The following is a 23,065-nucleotide window of genomic DNA, read 5'->3' on the forward strand; positions in this document are numbered from 1 at the left end:
GTTCTTAGGCTAAGGCCTTTGGCTAAGCAGCAGAGGCAGCCATAAACTGGGAAGCGAACAGTCACATCCTTCCATTACAAGCTAGTCACATTGAAATAAGATGCTATTGGGCTGCTAGGCATTATCAGGACAGGATTGTATTCCTATCACCTCCAGAGAAAGGGAAGTGCCGAGAAGATGTAAAAGGAAACTTAGTTTGATAGCATCCTGTCTGGCAAGAACTCACTTATCAATAGCTGGGATGTGAAATCCTCACTTCTGTGTTGTTCTATCACTGTAGACCCCATTTCCCGATTGTCTGTCTGTATAATCTCTGTCTCATTCTGTGATTGTTTCTGTCTGATGTAGAATTAATTTTGCTGGGTGTAAACTAATTCAGGTGGTGGGATATAATTGTTTAAATCATGTTACAATATGTTAGGATTAGTTAACGAATCATTTTACAGAAATTAAACTAAGGTATAGCTAAGCAGAACTTACTATATAGTCTGCAGGTTTCAGAGTAACAGCCGTGTTAGTCTGTATTTGCAAAAAGAAAAGGAGTACTTGTGGCACCTTAGAGACTAACCAATTTATTTGAGCATAAGCTGATGAAGTGAGCTGTATCTCACGAAAGCTTATGCTCAAATAAATTGGTTAGTCTCTAAGGTGCCACAAGTACTCCTTTTCTTTTTATATAGTCTGCAGTCAATCAGGAAGTGAGGGGGGAATGGGAACAGGGAATGGGGGCGGGGAAATCGGAATCATAGAATCATAGAATCATAGAATATCAGGGTTGGAAGGGACCTCAGGAGGTCATGTAGTCCAACCCCCTGCTCAAAGCAGGACCAATCCCCAATTAAATCATCCCAGCCAGGGTTTTCTCAAGCCTGACCTTAAAAACTTCAAAGGAAGGAGATTCTACCACCTCCCTAGGTAACGCATTCATGTTTTGCTAAGGGCAGCAATGGGAACAGGGACACAGGTGTAAGGCTCTTTGGTGTCAGAGCTGGGAAGGGGGGGACACTAAGGAAGGAAACTGGAATCATGCTTGCTGGAAGTTCACCCCAATAAACATCAAATTGTTTGCACCTTTGGACTTTGGGTATCGTTGCTCTCTGTTCACGTGAGAAGGACCATGGAAGTAAGCAGGTGAAGTAATAAGCCCCTAACACCAGGCAAGGTGTATTAGTTTACCTTTGTTTTCTCAACTTGTGAATTTTCCCTTTGCTAGAGGGAGGTTTATAACTGTTTGTTGTAACTTTTTGAAACTAAGGCCAGAGGGGGTTCCTCTGTGCTCTTTCAATTTTCTGCTACTCTGTAAGGTTAACTACCAGCTTAAGTTTACAGAGGTGATTCTTTTACCTTTTTCTCTTGAAATAAAATCCTTCTTTTTAAGAACCTGACTGATTTTTCCATTGTTCCAAGACCCAGGGGTTTGGGTCTTTGATCATTTTGTAACCAATTGGTTAGGATATTATTCTCCCCAGGAAAGGGATTGTATAGGCTTGGGGGAATATTTTTGGGGAATAGGACTCGAAGTGGTCCTTTCCCTAATTGTTTGTTAAATCACTTGGTGGTGGCAGCGATCCCAAGGCAAGAAGGAAATCTGTGCCTTGGGCAAGTTTTAACCTCATCTGGTAAAAATAAGCTTTGGGGGTCTTTCATGCAGGTCCCCACACCTGTACCCCAGAGTTCAGAGTGGGGAAGGAAGCCTGACATATGTTTATAAGCCAGACCCCAAGAATGGACACATGAGCCTTTGTGGAGTTATTGAGGAGCTCCAAAGAAGGAAATGGAGGCCAGGCACTGCAGAGTCATCCCAAGTCATGAGGTGGCACTCCAGAGGTGGCCACACTATTTATACGTCCCTTTACCAAATTACCCTTTCCTATTCTATCCACATAATTTGTGGATATTGATGTAGTAGAGTTGTGTGCAGGGAAGGGCTAGTTTGATCCATGGTGGAGACAGAAGACTGGCATTCCCAGCGGAGCAGAGTTGAAGTTGCTAGAGGAAATCTGCCTTTAGTTTTTCCCTTAACTTCTTTCAAGGGCTGTTTGCGATTTTTCACATGAGAGATTTTTTCCCTTGAAAAATGTGATTTCATCAAAATTTACATTTCCTGCTGGACACCTGGGAAGCCAGACAGCATAGGTATCTGAGCAGCCGAGGAATCAGGCAGCAGTCAAGCTGAAGTCAACCAGGAGCCTGCCTGTTGTCCACTAAAATTTTCAATGGATTCAACACACTCCCATGAAAAGTTCCTATTCTGTCAAAAGAGTATGTTCCAGTGGAAAATTGTTCAATAGGATAATTTTTGACCAGCTCTAATCATTATATTTTAACATATTTATCCCACTGATGGGGGTGATGTGCAAGTTATTATCAAGGTCACTCGAGAGAAGAAAGGGGAATCTGATTCAGAGATCCTCAGCTTCTCTGCTCAGCCCATTATGTGAGTAAGATTTTGGGTGCAACATTGCATACCAAACTATAGTGCCCAGTTCCCTTAAATTTGGGTAAACAAGGAAAGCAGGGTTACGACTCCAGGACGTTACTGCTTGTAGTGATAAATTATTTACTGCTTCAGATTTACCAGATCACTTATCCCATATTAAGCCAACCACTAACTGATGAGGATACGTGGGGACTTTTCATGGGGTCATGGTGTTCCACCTCTCAGTCTTATCAAAAAGAAAACTGAGAGGTGACTTGATTAAAACGTATATGTTCCTTCATGGGGAGAAAGTACCTGATACTAAAGGGCACTTTCAAATTAGCAGGATAAGAACCAATGGCTGGAAGCTGAAGCCAGACAACTGCAAATTAGAAATAGGGCACAAATGTCTAACAGTGAGGGTTTGAAGGGGTACAATGATCCCACACTGGCTGGAAAGAAGCTAATGAGGGCCCAGGTGCTCTACCCTGCTACACCTATGAGAGGGGTCAAAGCCTGGAGGGAGCAGTTGAAAAAGGAAAAGCCCAATACAGTAGGGGCTGAGCAGGAGAAGGAACTTCTTCTGCTAGCACCTTGAAGGAAGGCCTGGCTGGGGTCAGAGAAAACCTATAGATTGCGTGGAGGCAGGCGGGTCTGGGGCCAGAAGCTGTCCTGAGCCTGCTAGGTGCCAGATCCTCTTTGGGGCAGATAGACCCCACCTTGGACCTGTACGTTTGCTTGGTTCATCATAATGAATCCTCTTTCCCTCTGGGATCTGTGGAGGAGTGAGCCTGAGAAGGAGCTGTGAGAAAGGCTAAGGGCCAGGCTCGTTGGTGAAGGGGTATGAGTCTCACTCGCTCTGGGTGCAAGAGGTCCCGGGTTCAAATCCCAGGTGAGCCCTCTTGGGTTTCCCTGCAGGAAAAGACCTGGGGACTGCAGTGGACAAGAAACTGGCTATAAGTCAGCAGTGTGCCCTTGTTGCCCGGAAGGCCAATGGCATATTGGGCTGTATTAGTAGAAGTATTGCCAGCCGATTGAGGGAAGTGATTATTCCCCTCTTTTCTGCACTGGTGAGGCCACACCTTGAGTATTCTGTCCAGTTTTGGTCCTCCCACTACAGAAGGGATGTGGACAAATTGGAGAGAGTCCAGCAGAGCTCAACAGAAATGATTAGGGGGCTGAGGCACATGACTTACAAGGAGAGGCTGAGGGAAATGGAGTTATTTAGTCTGCAGAAGAGAAGAGTGAGGGGGGATTTGATAGCAGCCTTCAACTACCTGAAGGGGGGTTCCAAAGAGGATGGAGCTAGGCTGTTCTCAGTGGTGGCAGATGGCACAACAAGAAGCCGTGGTCTCAAGTTGCAGTGGGGGAGGTCTAGGTTGGATATTAGGAAACACTATTTCACTAGGAGGGTGGTGAAGCACTGGAATGGGTTAGCTCAGTACGTGGTGGAATCTCCATTCTTAGAGGCTTTTAGGGCCAGCTTGACAAAGCCCTGGCTGGGATGATTTAGTTGGTGTTGGTCCTGCTTTGAGAAGGGGGTTGGACTAGATGACCTCCTGAGATCTCTTCCAACCCTAATATTCTATGATTCTATGACAGGCTGAGTTAAAAAGTAGCCCAGGAGGAGGCAAAGGGTGTGAATAGACAGAGCTGAACTGCTTACTTCAGGGTACCCAGAGTAGATAGTAAGCCTGTGTTCCCCTCCCAGCCCCCCCGACGATGGTGGCACAAAGACCCCAAGAGATGAGCTGGAAGGTCAATAAAGCCTGAAGTCAGCCTGAAGACCTGGCATGAAGCCACTGGGCTACTGAGGAGCTAGACTTGGTTTACCTCAGATTGGATGGGAATGCATGTGACTTGGCTGGAGGGCTGAGTTACGAGAAGTAGATCACAGCACAGCCAGAGTGACAGTCAGCAAGGAGTGCCGAAGAAGAAGATGACCTTGCTATGAATCATAGAATCATAGACTATCAGGGTTGGAAGGGACCTCAGGAGGTCATCTAGTCCAACCCCCTGCTCAACGCAGGACCAATCCCCAACTAAAACTATGCCATGCCCAGCCATGAGGAGGCACGCCAGCCAGGGAGTCACACTTCTAGAGAAGTTGATTAACCATTGGAACAAGCTACCAAGAGAAGTGGTGAATTCTCCATCTCTTGATATCTTCAGATCAAGAACAGATGCTTTTCTGAAAGTTGCTTTAACCAAACACATGTTATTGGGCTAAATACAGGGGTAACTGGGTGAAATGTAACGTCCTGCTATGTACAGGGAAGGTGATTCAATGTCCCTGCTCTCCTAAGATGGTTGAATCTATGAACCCTCTTCTAAAGCAGTTGGTACTAGCTAATTCAGAGACAGGAGAGTGGACAAGGTGAACGACTGGCCTCCCGCAGAAGGGCAATTCCTATTTTCCTTAGAACTGGTAAAGAGAAACACCTCCTTTGATGTTAGACATTTTCCTATCTCCATAACTATTCCTTTGAAGCTAGAAGTTGTCCTATTTTCACAACTTTCTCTCTGAGGTTAGGAGTTCGCACATTAACCTTGTTTGTAAGTTCTCAAAATAAAATGGAGCAATAACTCTGCCTTTGCAGCAGTTGTAAATTCCCATTAGCATAAGTTTCCAGGGAGTTGTTTCACTCATATAACGAATCGGAGAAGGCGTTCCCTTTTTGGGATCAGATAAAAGCCAGCTGTGACAAGCAGGAGAATAGAACAGGGGATCCTCTGTAGAACTCTTAGGTCTCTTTACTGTGGTCCGTGAAGAAGATGGTGATAGACTCTGGATCCTGGATCCTGATCTCTGAAAGGCTACATTAAAAGGTCACTTCAGAGACTCCAGCTTTTATTATACCTGTTTTTGAGGAAGCACAACCTTTCTCACAAGATTCACAGAAGGTAAAGGATGATGTATATTGTCATGAATAATGTGTAACAGAGATCCAGTGTTTCTGTGAGACACACCCTGAACAGACAGTTTTAGTCGTATGTAGAACACCCTGGGGTTACTCAGTCAGCCCTAGCCAGAGCTAGATGGCAAGAATTTGTGAGGATTTATGAGAATTTGTCCCTCCCCAGTCATTCACTGCACAAAAGCCACATATTCAGTAGGAAGAACAAACCTTAAAATAGGAAATCTTCAATGAGGTATCTAGCTAGCTAACTCTCTGTCTGCCCATCTGTCGCTATCTAGCCTTCCCTCCACAATCTAGCTTTATTTCTGCCTGTCTATCTGGCAGTGTCTCTGTCTCTCCTTCATCTATCTATCTACCTATTTATCTAACTTCATTCATTTGCCATCAGAGTGATTTCTAAGTTACAGAAGATAAAAGAAACCCTAAAACACATGAGTTTACAGTTCAATATGACGGCAAAAAATGCAATGTGATGCGGATATGAAGAAGAAATAGGCAAGTATTAAAATGAATATTGTATTGTATCTCATATTTGCATGGCTAGTCATTCTGTTAAAACTCCCTAAACAAAGACATAGAATAACAAACAAACAACTACTATTCTACTGCTTAACTCAAAATTCACATACAAATTCATCACTAACTCAGGTATCAGTAAAAAATGCAGATAGGTGTGTGACAAGGAGGTAGAATAATGAATCATAGAACTGAAGGGCTGGAAAGGATCTTGAGAGGTCACCTAGTCCAGCCTCCTGTGCTGATCATCTAGACCATCTCTGACAGGTGTTTGTCTAAGCTGCTTTTAAAAAAGTCAGATAATGGGGATTCCACAACCTGCCTTGTAACCTGTTCTGGGGCTTCCCTATCCTTACAGTTAGAAAGTTTTTCTACTGTCTAAACTAAATCTCCCTTGCTGCAGATAAAGCTGATTGCTTCTTGTGAGACCCTCAGTGGACATAAAGAACAAGTGATCCCTGTCCTCTTTGTAACAACCTCTTACATGTTTGAAGGCTCATCAGGTTCCCCCTCCGTTTTTTCTTCTCTAGACTAAATATGCCCAGTTCTTTCCACCTTGCTTCATAGGTCGGATTTTCTAAACCTTTTATCGTTTTGTTGCGCACTTCTAGATTATCTCCAATTTGTCCATATATTTCTTATTGTGTGATTGCCAAAACTGAACCTAGTCCTCCAGCTGGGGCCTTCTCGGTGAGCTTATGCTCAAATAAATTTGTTTTTATTAAAAGAAGAGGAGTACTTGTGGCAACTTAGAGACTAACAAAGTAACCCCCTCCCCACAAAGGTATCTCTTTCATGTCATATTTCACAAGCTATTATTGCTACTTTTTAAAAATTACTTTTCTTGCTAGAACCCATGGCAGACACAAAGGAGAGAAATCAAACGTCCATCACAGGATTTATCCTCCTGGACTTTGGGAATCTCCATGAACTGAAAATTCTTCTCTTCCCGCTGTTTCTACTGATCTACATTGTGACAGTGGCTGGGAACATCCTCATTGTTGCACTAGTTGTGTCCGATCAGCACCTTCACACCCCCATGTACTTCTTCCTGGGGAACTTGTCCTGCTTGGAGACCTGCTACACCTCCACCATCCTGCCCAGGATGCTGGCCAGTCTCCTGACTGGGGACAGATCCATTTCTGTTTGTGGCTGCCTGGTACAATTTGATATCTTTGGTTCTCTGTTAGCTGCAGAATGTTGTCTCTTATCAGTGATGTCTTACGATCGGTATTTAGCCATATGCAAACCACTGCATTATGCAGCCCGCATGAATAGTAGATTTTCCTTCCAGCTAGCAGCTGGGTCTTGGCTAAGTGGGTCTGTAGTCAGCACCATCACAGCATGTTGGCTATCACAATTGATTTTCTGTGGCCCCAATGAAATTGACCATTTCCTTTGTGATTACACCCCATTGATAAAACTATCCTGCAGTGACACCAGCTTGATGGTTCTTGTGATTTCCCCTGCCAGTTTCATATTCATTCTTCCCCCATTTCTATTAACCCTAGCATCTTACGTGGCTATCATCAGCACTGTCCTGAGAATCTCTTCCAGCGCTGGGAGGCAAAAGGCTTTTTCCACCTGCTCCTCTCACCTCATCGTGGTGACAATTTTCTATGGGACCCTATTCGTTGTCTACATGCTCCCAGACACTGCTGCACTGCGAGACCTGAACAAAGTGTCCTCCGTCTTCTACACCATCCTGACTCCCATGGTCAATCCCCTCATCTACAGCCTGAGAAACAAGGAGGTCAAGGAGGCCCTGAGAAAAGCTCTAAGTAAGACTATGGCTTTTATAACCAATCACAAACTTTTTTCTCAACATTTATTATAAGTTGCAATAAAATGGATATAATGGGAGCTCATCAAGTGGTGTAATATAGCACACCACAGCGCACGTGGGAGCCCTGAATTATTCGAGCAGTTCTATTACCTACAGTGAGACCCCTGGTGTGCAGGAAGGCCAGTTTCTAAGTAATGATTGCAGCGCCAGGTGTTCGCTGACTCATAAGGCACGGTCTGGATGGACCTGGATCTGCCTGGGATAAAGTGAGCTGAAGGAGCTGCACTGCGAGATGGGCAGAGCATGTCCAGCCCACCCTGAACTGAACTCCACTGATGTCAGTGGGGACTTAAGGGGTTTATTCCTGATGAAGTTCCCTACAGTGCAGCAGGTCTACGCGAGGTATATGATGTTTGCAGTGTTGTTTTAGCTGTGTTTTTCCCCAGGATATAAGAGAGACAAGGTAGGTGAGGTAATATCGTTTATTGGTCCAGCTTATGCTGGTGAAAGAGACAAGCTTTTGAATTTACACAGAGGTCTTCTTGAGATCCGGGACAGGTACTCGGCATTTCACAGCTGCATACATATGTGGAACAGATAAGGCCTTAACACGTTGCAAGAGGCTATTCAAGGTGAAGTGGGCAGTTAACACCTCTCCAGTCACAGGACAAAAAGGGTTGGAGTATGTCTACACTTACTATTTAAAGGGCAAAAAGTCCCTTTTTTGCGTTAAAACTACTGGACTGTCTACCCTTGACTTTTTGCAGTGAAACTTACAGCTCTGGGATAGCTGCCCTACAGCGCTGCTCTCATCGGGGATGGAAGTGCTGGTAGTGTAAACACACTCTGACGCCTGAGGAATTGAGTGAGTACACAAACCAGCGCTTTACTTTCACCGGTCCCCTATCACCAGTGAAACTTACAGCATTACAACTTACAGGTTACAACTTAATAATTAAGGCCATGATTTTTGCTGTATAGCAGATTTATGAATTTAAGAATCATGAAACAATTACAACCCATACTCACTGGGGACCACATTCTGAATGATATCTTTCCTGAACCCCCTCCTCTGGCCTTCAAACACACCCCTGCAACCTCTCCAACCTTATTATCAGAAGCAAGCTCCCCACACACCAGGAGCCACCAACTCAAAGCAGCACCAGCCTCTGCCATAACAACAGATGCAAAACCTGCCAACATATCTTCACTGCCACAGTAGTCAAAACCCCCCACAACACACATTTCTAGATCCATGGGCCCTACACATGCCTATCACAACATGTGGCATACCTCAGCTGGTAGGCCTTCTCAGAGCAAGCCAACCACATACCAAATGGCAGGGAGAGGAGAAGGCCTCTCTTATAAACTTTAGCCCACTGCTTAGGGCACTCACCAAGAATGTGGGAGACCCACAGTTCAATTTCCCCCTCTGCCTGAGAGGAAGAAGGGAATTGAAGAATGGTTCTCTACATTTTACATACATGCTCTAACCATTGGGGAAAAGATAGGCTTGAAGGATTAGATTTGTATCTCTAAATGTCCCGTACACATCAACTTTACAGTACACACAAAAAAGAATGAAAACAATATTTCCGTTGCTAAGAATAGAAATTTACAGATAGGCAAAGTAAGAAAAATGCTGCTTGAGAATTTATTAGAGTTTGATTTAAGGATATTTGCCTTGTATATTTTGACTCGTGATGTTGTCAGCGTGTGTTGTAATGGTTGTAAAGCTTTAACTTTTAAAAACCAACATCTCCTGTCATTAAACAATTATCGTCTGACCAGCTCTGTTGTGTGACTCACCCGCACAATTTCCCACACCTCTGATTGTTTAAATCAATAAAAATCTGGAAAAAACAATACTTAAAACTCAAATGCAAAAATTGATAAAAATAGAAAAAAATGCTTAAAAGTACACATTGATATTATACGCTGAAATTATAAAAAAATAAAAATTGAATTCTGCCAAGCCTAACTAAAGGGTATCCAAATGTGGTGCTCTTCCAGTCTCTCCTGTTAAAGCTGTTGTACTGTATATAAACAATTAAATATGCACTGGGCCTCAGAGTGAGCAAAAGTGACTCTGTATCCCAGTGGTCAGGTCAGTCATTGGAGAGATGGAAGATCCTTGTGCTAATTCCTTCTCCTGATCAACCAGAGGCCCTGCCCCCGCAACGCCTCTTCCCAAGGCCCTGCCCCCGCATTGCCTCTTCTCTGAGGCCCCAGCCCCACACTGCCTCTTCCCCCAAGGCCCCGCCTCCATGCCACCCCTTCCCTCGAAGCTCCACCCTCATCCTGCACCTTCCCCCGAGGCCCTGCTCCGGCGCCACCTCTTCTCCTGAAGGCCCTGCAACTTGCTTGCGGGCCACCTCCCGCCTCTCACTTGCCCTTAAGGCCAGTAAAAAGTGGTGGGGCCATGGCCCCCTGGCTCCCCCTATTCCAGCACCCCTGTGTCCCTCTGGCCATTTTGTGTAGAGTTATGTGTGTTCAGAGCCTGCCTACTGGACAAGGTTTCGCAGGTGAGATAAGCTGGGCAACACCCATCTTCACGGGTTTGTGGATCATGCTGAGGCTTCCACGGACGCACGCCCAGAGACACAAAATAAGACACTTTGGGAATGTTTACAGTGCACATTTAGGTGCCTAGGTCCAGATTTTTAAAGGTATTTTTAAAGGTAGGGATTTCAATGGGTGTTAGGTGCTCAGAGGCTTTTGAAAATCCCACTAGGCACCGAAATACCTTTAAGAATCTAGCCAGAAGTAAGTTTAGGTGCCTACACAGTTAAGTGGAAGCAGAGCAAGTGTTTGTGGATTGCAGTGGTGCCTAAAAGTGCCTAAATCTAGTCTTGAGGTTCCTAAGTCCCTTTGTGGATCTGAGCCTGGGTAACTAGAGGTCACTGGAGTTTTCTTCATTCATTGAAGCAGGAAGCCACTCATATACTATGAATTTTAGTTCCTTTTCACCTGGTCTGCTGCTACCAGACCTATTGATTGAGACCTTTACAGAATGGCTCTGAGATATTTGTGTGTTGCTCCAGTTACACATTGATCGAAACTCCTGAAATCAAAGCTATTGTGCTGACATAAAGCAGGGTGCTGAATCATGGCTCGTATGTTGAAAGTTCAGTCAGAATAGCAAAGTGTTAATCTTCACATGGCTAGATAGTTATCATTTTCCCCATTTTGTAATCAGGAAGATCAAACCGAAAATTATTCTTATTTAGCATTTCTAGAACACCACAAATGGTTGCGTGGGAATGTAACATACAAATAAAGAAAAAAATATTTTGCCCCCAAATCACGTTGTGCTAACTACTCTGATTTTGTATGATTAATTATTACTATTATCGTTGTTGTTACTGTTGTTTCTTTTTATTTTAAATTCATATAAGAACATTTTATTAAATGTTAAAAACACACTTAAAAACATGACAATACATCAAATTACCAGCCAGCCATATAGATAGATAGACCCACTCTCAGCGTCACCCACTGACTGGCACGCAGCTCCCAGTGTTCACTGGGCACCCAGCTCCCTGAGCCTCCTGGGAAATTCCCAGCCCAGGAGCCTCCCCCCAGCAGGATATTTTGCAAATGGCAAAATTTGGAAAATGGTAAGAAAGTGTGGGGGAAAAGGCCCTACTTCTTGACCTTCCTCTAACTTTTGCCATTTGGAAAATAAAAATTAAGGGTTGAAAATATTACTGTCAGACACAAAGCATACTTTCACTGTTAAAGAAAATGCTTTCAACACTTAACAATAGTCAGTGTTCGGTGGAAATAGTTTGGAAACAGGAAGAAAGTGTGAAAAAACCCAATGCTTACCCATAATACTTTCCTATGGTTTCAAAATTTCTTTCAGGAAAATTGGAATTTCCAGACAGGAATCTTTCTAATGGGGATATTTCCCATACAATTTTCCACAGGAAAAATCCTCATTTTCCCACCAGCTCTACTCAACATCAAGAGTTTTCACATTATCCCCAGAAAGAACAGGGAACCTCTATCCTTTCACAGAACAGGTCAAGTGTTCACTTCAGCAATGCTCCGCCCACCTCAGATCCGCATCATCTCAGTTAAACATGACCCATGTGCAGTGACAATCAAAGAGTTGTTTGTGAGCCACGTGTTCTACACCGAGCTCTCAGTGTGCTTCAGAATGCATCATTTGGGGTGAAATATTACCCTCCCCAGAGTGCCAGCATTAGGCCTACACAACACTTCAGACATATTTTGAGGACTTAACTGGGAGTCAGGTGGTGCACAGGTCTTGTATTGATCTTCTGAACAGCAGTGAGTTTCACCCTTTAAGAATTTGGGCCTGGTCCAAAGCTCACTGACTTCAGTGGGAGTCTCCCCATTGACTTCATTGGGCTTTGGCTCCTTCCCTAATAGGATTGAGAGACTCAGGAGTTGGCCAAAGGTTCCCTGAGAAAAATTCTTTTTTGTAGTGTACCTAGAATGGAGAAATTGGAGAACAACCAGCTAACTGGCCTACTTTATATGAGCCAGTTCTAGGAAGGAGAGGGAAGTATGAATGTCCACTTCCTTGCAACTTGTGCAATGATTCACACCTCTGAATGAGAATATAAATGCTCAGGACCTATTTCCTCATAGACTCATAGATATTAAGGTCAGAAGAGACCAATATGATCATCAAGTCTTACCTCCTGCACAATGCAGGCCACCAAATCTCACCCACTCAGTCCTGCAATAAACCTCTCATCTATGTCTGAGCTATTGAAGTCCTCAGATCATGGTTTAAAGACTTCAAAGTACAGAGAATCCTCCAGCAAGCGACCCGTGCCCCATGCTGCAGAGGAAGGTGAAAAACCCCCGGGGCCTCTACCAATCTGCCCTGCAGGAAAATTCCTTCTCGACCCAAAGTATGGCAATCAGCTGTACCCTGAGCATGTGGGTAAGACTCACCAGCCAGATACCCCAGAAAAGAATTCTCGGTAGTAACTCAGTTCCCACCCCATCTAACATTCCATCACAGGCCATTGGGCCTATTTACCATGAGTAGTTCACGATCAATTAATTGCCAACATCATGTTATCCCATCATACCCTCTCCTCCATAAACTTATTCAGTTTAATCTTGAAGCCAGATAGGTCTTTTGCCCCCACTGCTTCCCTTGGAAGGCTGTTCCAGAACTTCACTCCTCTGATGGTTAGAAACCTTCGTCTAATTTCAAGTCTAAACTTCCTGATGGCCAGTTTATATCCATTTGTTCTTGTGTCAGCATTGGTACTGAGCTTTTGCCTCTGATGGCCGTGCAGTCCCTTCTGATTGACACTGGTGTCAGTCAGAGAAGAGTCAGGCACTAACATTCTGCTCTGCTAGCATTTTACATCAGCTCTGTAATTGCTTTCTGCAAGTGTAATCGACTACAGAAGCTGCAAGGCCATGGAGATTCATGCCATCATACTCCATGGTTTCTTTCAGACCTTGGCCAAACAGGGCAGGGATGAATGAAAATTTGGAGGAACTTTCCTCAGATATAGACACCTGTCCCATGAAGGAATGACTGAACCACCAGCTTACCTTGCCACAGTCAACCAATCACAGACATTCATGATTAAATGAATAGCATTTGGACAACATTAACCCTAAAGGGGCAATGAACCGAGACGTGATGCTGTCCACATGCCCTTCCCAGTCCATGCAAGCCCTTCCCAATAAATACAGGTATCTAGAAGACAATCATATACACATGTGATTTTTTCAGTGTTTCAATCAGCTACAGAGATGATCATTATTTCTGAAACTTTGATGACTTTTTTTGCCCAAATTTTCTAATTACAATGCACGCAAAAAGTTGACAGAAGGGTAACATTTTATGTGTTTCTTTTTGCAGTTTTTCGACACCAGTTCAACCATAGCATTGAACGCCATTAACTTCAAAGGAGCTACTCCAGATTTGCACAGTTGTGTAAATGACATCAGAAAAAAGATGTGTACCCAAATTACTTTCTATGAGAAAATATTTTTCTCTTCATCATGTCCCGCAATATTCTCCTCAGAGCCTCTTTCACCTCCTTCTTCCTCAGGCTGTAAATAAAGAGGTTCAAGGTGGGTGTGACGGTTGTGTAGATCAGAGATAGCACTTTGTTGCTGTCTGGTAAGTTAATGGGTCTTAAAAGATCAGGCTGCTGCTCCCATAATACAGTGTCACCACAATGAGGTGTGAGAAACAGGTGGAGAAGGCTTTGTGTCTGCCTTCAGCCAATGCCATCTTTAAGATGGTGGAGATAATAAAGATGTAGGACACAAGGATGAGAGTAAATGGCATGAAGATGACCAGTATAGCAGCTGTAAACAACTGCATTTCATACTGAGAGGTGTCAATGCAAGAAAGCTTAATCAATGGGGGAATGTCACAGAAGAAATAGTTAATCTTATTGGAGACACAAAATGGCAAGGTGAAACCCCGGACTGTCTGTTCTAGGGACACCACATTACCACTGAACTATGAGAGAACTGCCAGTGAAAGGCAGACCGTCCTGTTCATGATGAGCCTGTACCTCAGTAGGTTGCATATGGCCACGTAGCAGTGTCATAAATATAAAGAAAAGAGTAGCACAAAATCCCTCCTTGGTGGCTGTACTGAATCGCTTTACCTGTAAGGGGTTAAGTAGCTCAAATCACTGAGTTGGCACCTCACCAGAAGGACCAATGAGAAAAGAAGATACTTTCAAATCTGGGGTGGGGGGAGAGAGGGCTTGTTTGTGGCTCTCTTTGTTTTGTTCCCTCTCCGGATGGAGGGAGAGACCAAGCAGGTACAACATCTCCTGAAAACATACCTGGAAGAATCCATCTAAAATTACAGAAATTGTAAGTAAGGCAAGGAATTGCATTCGGTTCTCTTTTGTTTTGGCTTGTGAAATTTCCTCTGCCAGAAAGGTAGTTTTATTCCTGTTTTTATAACTTTCCAGCTCAGCCCAGTTGGGAATCCTCTGTGTTTTAAATCTTTGTATTACCCTGTAAAGTTACCTTCCATCCTGATTTTGCAGGTGTGATTCTTTTACTTTTTTCTTTATCAATAAAGTTCTTCTTTGAAGAACCTGATTGATTGTCAGTGTCCTAAAGACAAAGGGTAGCTGGGGGACTTCACAGAAGAACTGATGCACCATGTTGCCTCCACAGAAGGATATTGCAAAGGTTTTTCCAGTGTGCACTGCAGAGTAGAGAAGAACATTGGTCCAGGCACTGGCTGCCCTTTGGACACAAGCTCTTCTGTTCATAACTGTCTCATAGTGCAGTGGTTGACAGATGGCGACATATCGATCGTACGCCATGATGGTCAGTATGGCAAAATCTGCTGAAGCAAAGAAGACGACGAGAAAGACTTGGGCAACGCATCCAGAATAAGAAATCGATCTTGTGTTCATGAGGGAGCTGGCCATGGATTTGGGGATGGTTACAGAGATGGAGCTGAGGTCTAGGATGGACAGATACATCAGGAAGAAGTACAGGGTGGTGTGAAGGTGGTGGTCGAGGGCTATGGCTGTGATGATGAGAAGGTTCCCCAGTAGGGATATCAGGTAAAGCACTAGAAATACCACAAAGTATAAAATCTGCAGTTCTGGAACATCAGAGAACCCCAGGAGAAGGAATTCGGTCATGGTGGTTTGGTTGGACATTTTCTTCCTCAGTACACTGTGTGATAGCTGTACGGGGAATGAGACGGACAATGGTCAGGATTAGCGCAACAGAGGGAATTGCCCTGATTCCTCTTTCTCTAATATCTCATTATATGAATGTCAAAGGTGCACAGAACTCGTCACTTACGATGAGTAGGTGTTGGCAGTGCTCCTCACCTCTGACAATCAGACAGTCATGTTATCACATTATTGTAAATTTGGGTCAGATCCTTTAAAGTCAATGGAGCTTCGTTACTTTACCCCATCTGACGATTTGGCCCATGATGTTGCTTTTTAAACACAGCCTGATTCCCCCATAGACACACACAGCCTTGTAAGTAGCGGCTCATCTGTGATTTTTCTACCCCAATCTCTGTGCCTAGAGGGCCAGCTGCCTGCTTCCAAATTGATTTATGGCACCAACTCCCAGCTGCAGTTCGGCCGGCCTGTAACAATGGACAAACAGCATCCCTCCATCATCACTGTGTTGTATTGTTTACTCTGTGTGTGTGGTGCAGGGGTTGCCAGGACACTTGGGCTCTACTCTTGTCTCTGCCAATGACCTGCTGTCATTTCCCCTCTTTCTGCCTCAGTTTCCCCTCCCTCCATTTCTCTGCTGTGTCTACTAGGACTGTAAGGGCTTTCAGAGAGGGAACGGGGGGCAGATTTTTAAAGGTATTGATGCACCTAGTGAGATTCTCAAAAGCATCAGGGCCCTCAACACCCCTTGAAATCAACGAGTTATAAGCTCCTAGGTGCTTCTGAAAGTCCCACTAGGTGCCAAAATACCTTTGGAAACGTAGCCCCATGTCTTGTTATGTGTAAGTTCTGCACACCCATTGACACCGAGTATACTCAGCCAGCAGCAGTGTGAAGCTAGGACAGGAGCTCTGACTTCTATTCGCAGTGAGCTCCCGTATGTCCTTGAACGGGTCAGGATAGACAGGGGTTGTCTGCTTGGCTCAGCTCTAACCCAGGGTTGAAAGGGGCTAGTCTGTACAAAACATAGTCTGTGAGCTGTCAACTTTACTTGTTATTCAGTTGTTACCTCCTCGCAGCTATCCATTTGAAAGAGTAATCACGCAGATGCAATAGAATAAATGGTTTGAAATTAAGGGTTTATCAGGCAATATTAATGTTCTCCAATTTATTTGAGGTTTAAGGCTGGTTAGAAATTTTCAGCTGTGTTCTTTTTAATCGAGACTGGGTTTTCAGCAAAACAAGAACAAATCTCAAAATCTGTCTGCTTTTCTCCAGACATTTTGGATTGTTCACTAAAGAAACTGAAAACTCAAAACCCAAACATTTTTGTTTTTTTGATTAAAAAGATCCACATTTCAGCAGAAAGTTGTCATTTGCCAAAAACTGAGGACGGAATGTTGCGGTTCAATGACAAGACAGCACAGAGTTTTAACCAAGCAAGCAAGCTGGTCTGCTAACGGGCTTCTGCCTGTCAGCTTTCCACCTTCTCCTTTATTCTTTTCTCTCCCCCCGCGCATTACATTCTCCAACAGATAAAAGGAATACATTGGCTTTGTTTAACATTCTTATTTACCAATTTCTATCTACCGCATTCCTTGCTCTCGGGCCTTGAGCCCAGTCCTGGGAGGCTTCCCACGGTTCATGTCATCTGGGCGAGATTCCAAGGTTCATGCCCTCATGCACAGCTCCTACACAACACTCCGGGTGTGCCCTGAATGTTGCCAAGCGCATGAACCTTGTATTAATCCTACAGGGGAAAGAAATGGATTTGGGGTTTCAGTGAAAAGTCAAAATTTTCCTGAAGGGTGGAAAAATTCCAATCAGCAGTAGCCATCTGATTAATTTGAGAGTAAAAGTCTTAACAAGTTCAGATTGTAATTCATATTTATCCTCTTAATTTTACCTCTGTGTTCATCCCCAAACCTAGTTAATTGAAAAAGCAAACTTACTGTGCTGATCTTTGTGGATTTTTTCCCCAATGCATGATCCAATCAGTCATCCAGCACTACGATTCTTTGGTCAATATCTATCTTTGTACCAGAATCTAGAAGCGAAAAGCACATGCATCTGAGAATTCTTTCCCCCTTCATTTTCAGACTGCACTGCCAGAACTAGACTCAAACCTGTTGCTCTCTGCAGATGAGCTCTGTGTAGCTGGCGTTGAGCATCACTGGCATTAAAAGACTGATGCTGCAGGAAGGTAATTTATTCATGTCTATTTCCTAAGGGCGGGTGGGACTCACTCCCTGGAGCCCTGCACAGCTCAGCAGCAGAGGCCAGGGGCAAGTGCAGTGATGCCTAGCTGATGAAGGCAAAAGAGCCATTCTGTCCCTCCAGGCCGACCCTCACATAGCATGGGGCCTATGATCTCCCCCAGCATTCTCTGATTCCAGCCCAGCTTCTGTGTTATCTGTGCGCCAGAATCACAAAGATGGAGATAGGCACCTATGGGGATTTATCAATGCTCCTAAATGAGCTCGGTGGCTAAGTCCCGTGGTCATTCAGTGGGAGTGAGTAGCTTAACCTGCTTAGATGCTATTGTACATCCCAAAAGGCAGCTGTCATAAATATAAAGGGAAGGGTCAGCACCTTTACAATCCCTCCTGGCCAGAGGAAAAACCCTTTCACCTGTAAAGGGTTAAGAAGCTAAGATAACCTCACTGGCACCTGACCAAAATGCCCTATGAGGAGACAAGATACTTTCAAAAGCTGGGAGGAGGGAGAGAAACAAAGGGTTTGTGTGTCTGTCTATATGCTGTTTCTGCCAGGGATAGACCAGGAATGGAGTCTTAGAACTTTTAGTAAGTAATCTAGCTAGGTATGTGTTAGATTATGATTTCTTTAAATGGCTGAGAAAAGAATTGTGCTGAATAGAATAACTATTTCTGTCTGTGTATCTTTTTACCTAGAGGGGTAAACCCTAGAGGGGTTCTCTATGTTTTGAATCTAATTACCCTGTAAGGTATCTACTATCCTGATTTTACAGAGGTGATTTCTATTTACTTCTATTTCTATTAAAAGTCTTCTTGTATGAAAACTGAATGCTTTTTCATTGTTCTCAGATCCAAAGGTTTGGGTCTGTAGTCACCTAGGCAAATTGGTGAGGCTTTTTACCAAACCTTGTCCAGAAAGTGGGGTGCAAGGCTTTGGGAAGTATTTTGGGGGGAAAGACGTGTCCAAACAGCTCTTCCCCAGTAACCAGTATTTGTTTGGTGGTGGTAGCGGCCAATCCAAGGACAAAGGGTGGAATATTTTGTACCTTGAGGAAGTTTTGACCTAAGCTGGTAAAGAGAGGCTTAGGAGATTTTTCATGCAGGTCCCCACATCTGTACCCTTGAGTTCAGAGTGGGGGAGGAACCTTGACATGGGCTCTTTCCCAATTATATATTTGTTAGATGCTTGGAGGTGGCAGCAAAAAAGTCCCAGGGCAAAAGGTAAAATAGTTTGTACCTTGGGGAAGTTTTAACCTAAGCTAGTAAAAATAAGCTTAGGGGGTTTTTCATACAGGTCCCCACATCTGTACCCGAGAGTTCAGAGTGGGGAAGGAACCTTGACACGGTGGCAGAGCGGTGGGATTAACTTAAAATCATTTTGAGATTTTTTGAACCAGAAGCACAGATTTTTTAAAAGGAAATATTTTTTTTTTCCTTTGGGCTGCTGGAAAGCAGGTTTTAAGCTGAAAGCAGTTAGAGTTTTTTTTCCTCTCTGCTTGGGGGCCAGAGCAGAGACAAAAGGGAATTGTCTTTTGTGAGCTGGAGTTTTCTTTACCTAAAGGCAGGGTAGTTAACCTCCTGCAGGGAAATTCACAAGTCTTCACAGACCTGAAGTTGTTTTTTACCTAAGAGCAACTACAGGGGTTTTCTATTTGCCTGGAGACAAAGGTATTAGGGTTTTTTTAAGGATTTTTCTGTATGCTGACAATCACTATCAGACAATATAGGTATCCGGTTACAGCACAACCTATATATATATATATATATATTTTTGACAAGCCAACTTTTTTGTTTGTTTGTTTGTTTGTTTTATTTCTAACTCTCTCTCTAACACTCTCCTTAAAATTCCTGAAGCTCACAAGATGACCACATTGGTCGCAAAATTAACTGGATGAGCTCTGGACATATTCAATAAGATGCCTATTGATGAGGCTTCTGACTATAATAAGATCAAGGATTTGTTTTAAAGCAATTTCAAATTAAATCTGAAACGTACAGAGTAAAATTTCGAACCCTTAAGAGAGGGCCTGGACTAAGTAATGTGGCTTATCTAAACCAGATGAAGGATCTGTTAGAGAAATGGGTGCAAAGAAGGGGTGTCACTAGCTTTGACGGAATGTGTGATTTGATAGCTCAGGAGCAATTCCTGAATATATCCAAGGAAGAAATAAAACAGTGTTTATGGGATAAGGAAATGGACTCAGCAGAAAGTCTTAATTCTTATGCTGATCGATACGAGCAGTCCCAGACCACCAGAGAGGCGGGGCGAGCCAGAACAAAACGGGTGGAGGGAGGAGAGAAGAACAACCCTGGTTGCAGTTGGAGCAGATACCAGAAGGAACAACCTCAGACCACACCCTACTACTGGAGGCAGCCCAAGGCCCCAACTATACACCAAGGAATACTCCAGACACCTTATCATCCGGCCACACCATTCTCCAGCAACCCACCTCGCCCCAGTGACCCGTCAGCTGGACGATGTTTTAAATGTAACGAGCCGAGGCATGTAAAGGCCAACTGCCCCATGAACCGCAACGGATTACAGTTCATTGCACCAGAATAACACCAGAGGTCCTTAGGCCCAGATACATCCCAGATACCCTTGGAGCGGAGGGAAACTGTGAGTGTGGGCGGGAAGAAGGTCGCCGCTTGGAGGGACACCAGAGCACAAGTGTCGGCTATCCATGCTTCCTCAGTGGACCCCAATTTAATTGACCCAGAGATCCAAGTGACAATTCAACCCCTCAAGTCGAACTCTTTCAATGTGCCTACAGCCAAGTTGCCTGTCCAGTACAAGGGCTGGTCAGGAACGTGGACTTTTGCAGTCTATGATGCTTATACCATCTCCGCGCTGTTGGGGGAAGACTTGGCCAACCATGTGAAACTAGCCAAGAGGGTGGGAATGGTCACCGGCAGCCAGGCTAAGCAAGCCGTCCCGCCTAGCTCTGTTACGGAAACTTCTACCAGGACCCAGTCAAAGGTGATGGACCCAGACCGCATGCCAACGTCTGCAACAGCAGTAGTGGATCCAGTCCCAGAGACCCAGACAGAGCCAGTCCCAGAACCTGATTGATTTTCAGTGTCCTAAAGACAAAGGGTCTGGTCTGTGCTCACATTGCTACCCAATTGGTTGGTATATTATTCTCAAGCCTCCCCAGGAAAGGGGGGCAAAGGAGTTTGGGGGGATATTTTCTGGGGATCGGGATTCCAAGTGACCCTTCCCTGAATTTTTCTATAAATCACTTGGTGGTGGCAGCAATACTGTCCAAGGACAAGGAAGGAATTTGTGCCTTGGGGAAGTTTTAACCTAAGCTGGTAGAATATGAGCTTAGGGGGTCTTTCATGTGGGTCCCCAAATCTGTACCACAGAGTTCAGAGTGGATGGGTGGGGGAATCCTGACAAGTGGTCATACTCCATGGCGGCCAGAAGGAATCCCTCAGAGGCCCCAAGGAAGAGCAGGAAATCCATTTGTACAACACAGCCCATGTAGCAAATGTTCTTGTCCTCTGAGAGGAAGTTCACCAGAATCTTGGGGACAGTGACCAAGGTGTAGCAGGATAAGACCCGGAGAAAGAAATACGTGGGGGTGTGAAAGGCTGGGTCCATGGTGATGGTGATGAGAAGGATGTTCCCAGTCAGGGTAATGGTGTAAAATAACAGATAGATGCAGAACAGAGGTACCCCCAGCTCGCGGTGGTTGGACAATCCCAGTAGAGTGAATTCAGTCACCACAGTGAGGTTCCTCCTTCTTGATTCTTCTGCATATTTCCTCTGTGGGGGGACAATAAATATCTAGATAACATGTGAAGGAATGACCCATTTCAGGAACTAAGGAGGAGATGTTCAAAGGCACACATGGAAGTTATGGACTCAATTCCCGAGGACATTCAATAGGAGTTGTGGCCCACATCACCAAAGGTATGTGAGTGGCTAACTCCCATCGATTTCTAGGGGGGTTAGGCACCTAAATATTTTAAAGTGTCTGGGAGCCTGAATGCCACATGTGCCTTTGAAAATCTTCCCCAAAAGTCATAGGAGCAAATTCTCTCTTCATGTCACCAAGTTCAAATCTCATGGAGGGTCCTTCCAAAATCCCTGTGTGGGTTGACCGGCATTTCCATATTCTTGATGTGGCCAGAAAATGCAAAAAAATGTCTCAAGAGAAAGAATCACCCCAAAAAGTTCGTAATTTCTGTGTGAGCAGTCAGGACTGCCTGGAAAGGGCCCCTCAGTTAGACAGATAGACTCACAGATAGACCAACAGAAAGACAGACAGACAAATAGGCAGACCACTAAAAATACAGATACACCAATAGATAGATAGACCAGTAAACCAATGGATAGATATCACTTGGACCCAAGTTACTTGTTTAAATTCTATCCTCTTTCACATTCCTTTAACCATCCCACCTTCCCTCCCACTCCAAGAAGGATGCACAGTTTCTGACTTGGTAATTCATAAGGAACAGATTGACTACACTATGTTCTAACTGACACACTATGCAGGTCCCCAAGTGGTGCAGATCAGCAAAGCTGCTTTGAAGTAAATGGAGTTATGCTGATTTACCCCTAGAATTCCATCTAATCAGCACAGAGTTTTCTGCCCTGCTTGGTGAATCTAAAACAGGGGTGGGCAATTTTTTTTGGCCCGAGGGCCACATCTGGGTGGGGAACTTGCATGCATGGCCATGAATGTAGGGCTGGGGCAGGGGGTTGGGGTGTGGGAGGGAGTGTGGGGTGTGGGAGGGAGTGCGGTGTGCAGGAAGGGGCTCAGGGCAAGGGGTTGGGGTGCAGGAAGGGGCTCAGGGCAGGGAGTTGGGGTGCAGGAGTGGGTGCAGAGTGTGAAAGGGGGCTCAGGGCAGGGGTTGGGGTGAGGAGTGCAGGAGGGGTTTGGGGTGTGGATTCCAGCCCTGCACCATTTAACTTGAGTGGCTCCGGGGTGGCAGCGGCACGCAGCAGGGCTAAGGAAGGCTCCCTGCCTGCCCTGACCCCGCACTCCTCCTGGAAGTGGCCGGCACCACGTCCCTGCGGCCCCGGGGGCGGGGCGCAGAGGGCTCCACGCGCTGCCCTTCCCGGCGGGTACCTCCCACGAAGCTCCCATTGGCCGTGGTTCCCCGTTCCCAACCAATGGGAGCTGCGGCACGTGAGGTGTGCAGGGATGTGGTGCCGGCCGCTTCCAGGAGCGGCACGGGGCCAGGGCAGGCAGGGAGCCTGCCTTAGCCCCACTGCGCCAGGGACTGGCAATCCCACGGGCCGCCTCCAAAGCCCTGACGGGCCGGATTTGGCCCGTGGGCCATAGTTTGACCACACCTGATCTAAAGTATGAAGACATTACCAGAGACCAGGAGGATGTGACTACAGATCTACAAGGAAATGTAACAACTGTAAATAGCTATGAAGAGAGATGTAACAAAAAGTAGAGCTGGTTGAAAATTTTGAGGTAAATGTTTTTCCCATAACAAAATGCTAATTCAACAAAATCTAAATGTCTAGCTGCAATGCATTGATTTTGTCAAAATTTTCCAGGGGAAATTGATAAGGTTGAAACATTTTGTTTTGTCTATATCATTTCATC

General features: G+C 44.8%; 1 protein-coding gene and 1 pseudogene across 1 annotated transcript; one reads left to right on the top strand and one right to left on the bottom strand.

The window, feature by feature from the left end:
• The first annotated feature begins 6,712 nt into the window (after positions 1–6,712).
• LOC144274288 (olfactory receptor 10A4-like) lies at positions 6,713–7,693 on the top strand. Its single transcript, XM_077832987.1, has one exon. The coding sequence runs from the start codon at positions 6,713–6,715 to the stop codon at positions 7,691–7,693; it is 981 nt and encodes a 326-aa protein (XP_077689113.1).
• A 6,094-nt stretch (positions 7,694–13,787) lies between these two features.
• Positions 13,788–21,096, bottom strand: LOC144274039 (olfactory receptor 10A7-like; annotated as a pseudogene).
• Between the last annotated feature and the right edge of the window lie 1,969 nt (positions 21,097–23,065).

This window comes from Eretmochelys imbricata, chromosome 14, assembly GCF_965152235.1.
Source record: "Eretmochelys imbricata isolate rEreImb1 chromosome 14, rEreImb1.hap1, whole genome shotgun sequence".
Classification (NCBI taxonomy): Eukaryota; Metazoa; Chordata; order Testudines; family Cheloniidae; genus Eretmochelys; species Eretmochelys imbricata.